This window comes from Odocoileus virginianus, chromosome 5 (genome assembly GCF_023699985.2).
Source record: "Odocoileus virginianus isolate 20LAN1187 ecotype Illinois chromosome 5, Ovbor_1.2, whole genome shotgun sequence".
In the NCBI taxonomy this organism is placed as follows: Eukaryota; Metazoa; Chordata; class Mammalia; order Artiodactyla; family Cervidae; genus Odocoileus; species Odocoileus virginianus.
In genome coordinates, this window is record NC_069678.1 from 50,070,076 (window position 1) to 50,076,145 (window position 6,070).

Here is a 6,070-nt window from a genome sequence, read left to right on the forward strand (position 1 = left end):
GGTCACAAAGAGTCAGACATGACTGAGCAGCTGAATTGAACTGAACCTTTTTTTCCAGCTTTGAATTCTTTTTCAACTCTTGCATTGATTTGTCTTAGCATTCCAACTGGACATCTACTAATTAATAGTGATAATACTATTACCTCTAAGCAGTTTGGTTTTGTCTATATAACTGAGTGCTTAAGGAAAGAAAGACCCAAGGCAAGCATGCCTTGGTACATGTAAAATCCATTCTTGCTAAAGCGAGAAGAGAGCAGCTCAGCTTCAGACCCTATGATCACTGCTCTTTATAAGCCACTTAAGCAAAGGGCAGCCCAGGTAACAAGTGGGCCTTCTGTGATAAGAGCTCCCGTCCACTGGAAGGGCTTCCCTTGTTGCTCCACTGGAAATGGGAATTGGCACACAGTTTCGTTTCACAGGGTCCACCAGATGGCCAATGACTTTACCTACCCGGAGCCAATCCAGTCTGGAGATAGAATGTGCTACACGCCCTGTCCCACTCTGCTGGGAGAATTGGCACTTTCCTCTGGGGGTGGATTGATTTAGTGTGTGTGTGTGTCTGTGTGTATACGCACACACATGTGTATTTTAGTTTGATTATACATTATGCTGCAGTTCAAAGGCCGAAGTTTCCCTAAGGCTTGAAACTTGGCTTCTTTGCTTAGATCTGGCAAATCTGATTAGAAATCAATGGCTTCCAAAAATAGGGACCAGGAAATGCCAGGATGCAGATACAGTAGCTGCAGTAACAGACATGTAACAAGATGGAAATGAGTTAGTGGGAGATTTGTAGGGAAAAGTTTAGGGGAAGGGTTGGGAATGAAGAGAAAAAAATCTCAAAGTGAAATGGCTTCATTGTCACAAGAAATTGCAAGAATCCTTCACTTACTTAGTTATACTGGAATTACAATTTCCGCTCACATCTTTTGTGAAAGAGGAAGTAGGGAATATGACCATGGAAAGTGATATTTTAAGCTTCTACATATATTGCTCATCACTGGCTTGACTTGCGGCATGTCTTTCAACAAAAGCACATAGTGATTTAATCTCAACAGTAATTCAGTCTGCAGCGTATGAGACAAGACTATCATTGCAGACAGGAGGTAATTTGTGAAATTCAGGTGTTAGGGATTAGGACCGCCTGTTGAATTTAATCTTGGAGTTATAATGTTAACACCGTCATGTAACCGTACAAAAACACTACATATTTATTGGACTTTGGGACCTCCAGCCATGGAGATGTGAACATTTTCCTAAGTGGTATCTGTAACCCTCTCCAGATTCAGTAAATCAATGGCAAATAGAAAGTCTGTTGGAATTCTGATTCAATATGCGGCAGCATATGGCTTGGTGGTCATTACAGTCAGGACATCCCATAATTTTTCTAAAGCCTGATGTGAGAGTGGGGGACAAAAGCAATCAGAGAATCATCTGGCAACACAATAAGAATAGAAAAGTTTTCATTTCTTACCTTCCTCGGTACTAACCGGAAAGAAAATTCCCAGCAATAGTCTAACAAATGATTTCTACCTCTGCTTAAGCAAGACTATATATAGGAAAATTTCAAGTAAACCTAAACAGCAACGGGTAGAGAACATAAACATTTCACATATGTACCTTCAGATAGCCATTGGAAATGAAACTCTGCCCAACTTCCAGTCAGTAAACAGTAGCAGTAAAGTGACTACTGGCTTCCCTGGTGGTTCAGTTGTAAAGAATCTGCCTGCTCAATGCAGAAGACACAGGTTCGACCCCTGGGTCGGGAAGATCCCCTGAAGAAGGAAATGGCAACCCACTCCAGTATTATTGCTGGGACATCCCATAGACAGAGGAGCCTGGCAGCCACAATCCAAGGAGTCTCAAAGAGTCGGACATGACTTAGCAACTAAACAACAACAACGGCAGCAAAGTGACTACATTCTCAGCAGCTTACATTTCATTCAGTGGGACAATTGGAATAATGCCTAAAGAGAAGGCACTGGTTTTAAGATCAGCATTTGTTCCTTTGCTTGAGGCAGGGTAAACTTTTTTGAACTCTTTGGGTATGGAATTTTGTGAGAAGTTAGTTTTCTATAAAAGAATTTCATTAATATTATCTACAAAGACCTTCCTGGTCACATTTATAATTCTTTGCTAAGAATTCCAAGGTCTTCCACACATATCTATCATTCACAAAATACTTAACAGTTTACAAATTTCTCATATATAGTGTCCATATTCCTTCCCCAAAAGGGCTGCTCTTCATTTAATGAAATACAATGTTGATTCTGTGAAAATGAAAACCAGTATATTGGTGTGAATAAACACTGTTTTGAAAAAGAACATGAGGAGAGGGAGGTGGGGGGGGGACTGGGATGGGGAATACATGTAAATCCATGGCTAATTCATTTCAATGTATAACAAAAACTACTGTAATGATGTAAAGTAATTAGCCTCCAACTAATAAAAAAAAAAAAAGAAAAAGAACATGAGGGCATCATATTTTGCCTTAGGCTATCGATATTCTTAGCTGGTGCTGGTCCAGCAGGAGAGCACAGGAAGGGAAGTACTAGCAACATCTTCCTAAAGGTAGATCACAGCTTTCAGCAAATTTACCTTTTGACATCCCTATTAACCAAAGCTTCAGAAATGCTAGCCATTTCCATTAAACAACAGCCGTGAAAATCCACCATGTTCAATAGATTCATCATAAACACATAAACACCACATCCATCCACAGTCAGAAGTCAGTGCCCAAACTTTTCTAGGACTCAGCCCCTATGGGTTGCTTGCAGATACAAAGTATGTAATCAATCAGTAAAGAGAAACAGAAGCCTTAACTGTGAAACTGAAGGCTGTTTCTACTTTTGATTTTAAGATTTATCACCAGACCCCTCCCCAGCAAGTCACTTCCTAACAAAACCGCTCCCTCTTTTCTGCTTCCTGAATCCTTCCAGTGCAAGTTTCACCTTTTCAAAGAAACTTTCCTTAATCCCACCAGAGCAGAGATCTTTCTCATCTCTGTATTCCAACAATAATAACTGTTTATATACAGTATTTCCCATACATTTATATTTACCATCTATCTCTCTGTCATCTATCCATCCATTCATATTTCATGGTATGTTGTTTTTTCCCCACAGGCATTCAAAGGTTTCTAAAGGTTAGGTCCTGCCTTAAATTCCTTTGTACCCTCCAAACTCCTTAGCATTATACATTGCACAAGTGAGTAGAAGTATTTTGATTGCCATTTTAAAAAGTCTGACTTTTTCATGCATGACAAAAGCCACCTTTTCACACAAAAGGAGCACCTCCTAAATATTACTTTGGTTCACAACCACAAAACGTAGTAATACATAAAGCAGAACAGTTGGGTGGTTTCAAGAAATCCTCTAGCTTTATAGAGCATATATGGACTGGAATGATGTTTTAATAAAAATATATTAACAGCTTCAAATAATGGGAAATACACTTAAACTGTATTAAAATAGCTTTTTAGAATCAGGAAACTTGATTACAATTCTCCCAGAGGCTTCACACTCTGAAACCAGAGATTTATTATTCCAGGGAAAGCAAGCTCAATTTCTTAAAAATTCATCTGATTAATTATTAGCCAAGCCATGCAGCGGCTTCCCGGAAGGCAGAGGAAAATAGGCCCTCAATGATGAGTTTCAAGCCAATGGAAGCTGAGTTTGTGCCTCAAGCCTTCTGCGCCTGCCTGGGCACTGCTCTCCAGGGCTGTGGTAATTCAGCCCTGAGCATCCGAAGCAGAGATCAGATAGGAATCTGCGAGCCTGAGCAGCGGCCGGCAAAGGACTAGCTGTTATTTAGCCTCCGGCACCCTGTCGGAGGTAACCGCTCGGACTGGTACCCGCTCCATTCCCGGGTCTCCTCCCACTAGGGCGAGACTCGGCCGCCAAACCCGAGGCTTCAGGAATCCAGCACCCAGCAGTAGCTGTCATCCCGGGGATGAGCGGTTCTAGTTCCAGGGACGGTTCCTGTTAGGAAATTAGGCTTTGGGGTGCACTCATCTCATCCCCGTTCCCTGAAAAACTTTGCTACCTTCTCCACATAGAAATTCACACCAGGTAGTAACTATCCCATCTCACCCCACAGGGTCCACTCCCCCTTCCAGCCTCCGAATGGCACCTACTCACGGCGCCTCCCAGCCCCGGGGAAGGGGGCAAGCTCAGGTGTGCGGGATCCCCAGGCTGGGTGGCGGGCAGGCTGGCGAGCGAGCCGTCACCTTGTGGTCCACCACGCCGAGGTATCCGTCCAGCGGCCGCGGTCCCGCGGGGGTCTCCGGGCGCGGCGGGGGGCTGCTCTCCGCCGAGCGCCGCGAGCTGAGGGTCGCCGCTGCCTGCTGCTGCGGGGGCCGCTCCTTCTGGCCTCCGAGGCTGCTGTACACGAGCAACAAGCTGGTGCACATGGTGGTGAGCGCTAAACACACTGCCAGACCATGGCGCTGCGGGCAGGCGGGCGAGAGAGAGCACAGGAGAGTCTCTGAGCGCCGATCCGGGAGGAGCGCGCCCGGCGGGGACACCGGCGCGACGGTCAGACAAGACGGGCGGGGGAGGTCGGGGACGGGGCTGCGTGGCCGGGTTTCGACCCCGGCGGCTCGCAGCCCGGGCAGAGAAGGCACAGTCCCCGGGGGTACCGCAGGGGATGCTCCCTGCGCGTCGCTGCTCTCGGCCGCCACCGCCTCCCACATCTCCTGGCAGAGGACAGGTGGTGCGCGGCGCCCGGCTACGCGAGGGACAGCGCTCCGGCGGCGGGGACAGGGGTGGGCTTGCACTTTGAGAGGGGGCCCTCTGCCCCCAGCTCGGCTGCTGGAATGTCTAGCCTCTCCTTTCTGGACCCTTGGGGCTCTACTTCGGCCATCCTCGCAAGTTTGAAATACGACAAGGAAATCCAGAAAGTCGGCAAAGGTCCCCCGCCTCCCGCCCCTCTTAGTTTTTGCCAAGCTGTTGCTTTTAGGGCAATCCCCATTCCCGAGCAAGACGCCCACCACTCCTAGATTTCTCTAGCTCTCCGCTGACCGCTCGGAACTCCGGCCGGAGATCCAGGAGCCCAGCAACCCGAGTTCCCGTTCCGGCTCTGGGATTCCGAGCCTGGCAGAACCGAGGAATCGGGAGTAGACCGGGAGCAGGTGAAAAGTTCTCCCTTGTAACGGGCGATCTAGCAGCTCAGGGTTAGGCGCCCTGGAGCTCTCTCGTGCGCCCTGGGGACGCTGCGCCCCGGAATCTCGCCGATGCCCAGAGGAGTTACAACAAATGACTCACCACCAGGGTCTTCATTTTGGGCACTTCTTTTGTGCGGAATCCTTAGGCACACGCGTCCGGGGCCACTTTTTCTTGGAGGGTTTCCATTGTGGGTGATGGGGCGGAGGCGGCTTTGATTTTCGCCTGGCGGCCAGCCTCGGCTGAGTGAGCAGGGGAGCCGCGGGACCCAGGAAGCGCCGCTGTTGCAGAGATTAGAGACAGAATTAAAACTGAACCGGACCCTCGTAGTCTCTCAGCGATCTACACAACTGCCGCCTGCCGCCGCCTGCTGGGTCCTAAAGACCTCTGCATTCCCCCCTTTCCAGCCCCCAAATAGTAATCTCAGCGGAGTAGAATTTCTTGGACGAGAGAGTTAACCGTACCAGTATACCCACCTCTTAGTCCAAGGGCTTATTTATCTTTTATGAAGTCGTCAAGTAAAAAGGAAGAGGGAATCCAGTTGGATTCTGAACATGATAGCCATTTGAAAATTTGCAAACTAATATTTCTGTTTTGTGATTTCGGTAAAAACAAATCAACAACTGGAATGTCAATAGCTCTATTTTTGGAATTTGCGTTTATGTTCTTAGCAGGGAGGAATCTGTCACGAAAATTTGTTTTCAAGTAAATTAATATTTCAGTTTTCCAATTGTAAGCTTTCTGATATTCTCTTCCCTCTTAATTTTACTTTTTAAATTTAGGGACTCTCATGCAATCTTTATAGCCTCATTTTCATCCAAATTATTTCATTCATTACATGTTTTAAATATTGTACTTTGTTTTTTTTTTATCAGAACCTTGAGGTTCCTAGTGTTCATCTAAATGATTTA

General features: G+C 46.5%; 1 protein-coding gene across 1 annotated transcript in view; it reads right to left on the bottom strand.

The window, feature by feature from the left end:
* ST6GALNAC5 (ST6 N-acetylgalactosaminide alpha-2,6-sialyltransferase 5) overlaps positions 1 to 5,512 on the bottom strand; it is a 206,313-nt gene extending 200,801 nt beyond the window's left edge. Inside the window, exons 1-2 of the mRNA XM_020878832.2 lie at positions 5,262 to 5,512; positions 4,226 to 4,444 (exon numbers count right to left, since the gene is read on the bottom strand). Of these exons, the coding sequence (XP_020734491.1) occupies positions 4,226 to 4,444; positions 5,262 to 5,276 (234 nt within the window). The 5' untranslated portion in view covers positions 5,277 to 5,512. The remainder of the gene's footprint in view (positions 1 to 4,225; positions 4,445 to 5,261) is intronic.
* Positions 5,513 to 6,070: the final 558 nt, after the last annotated feature.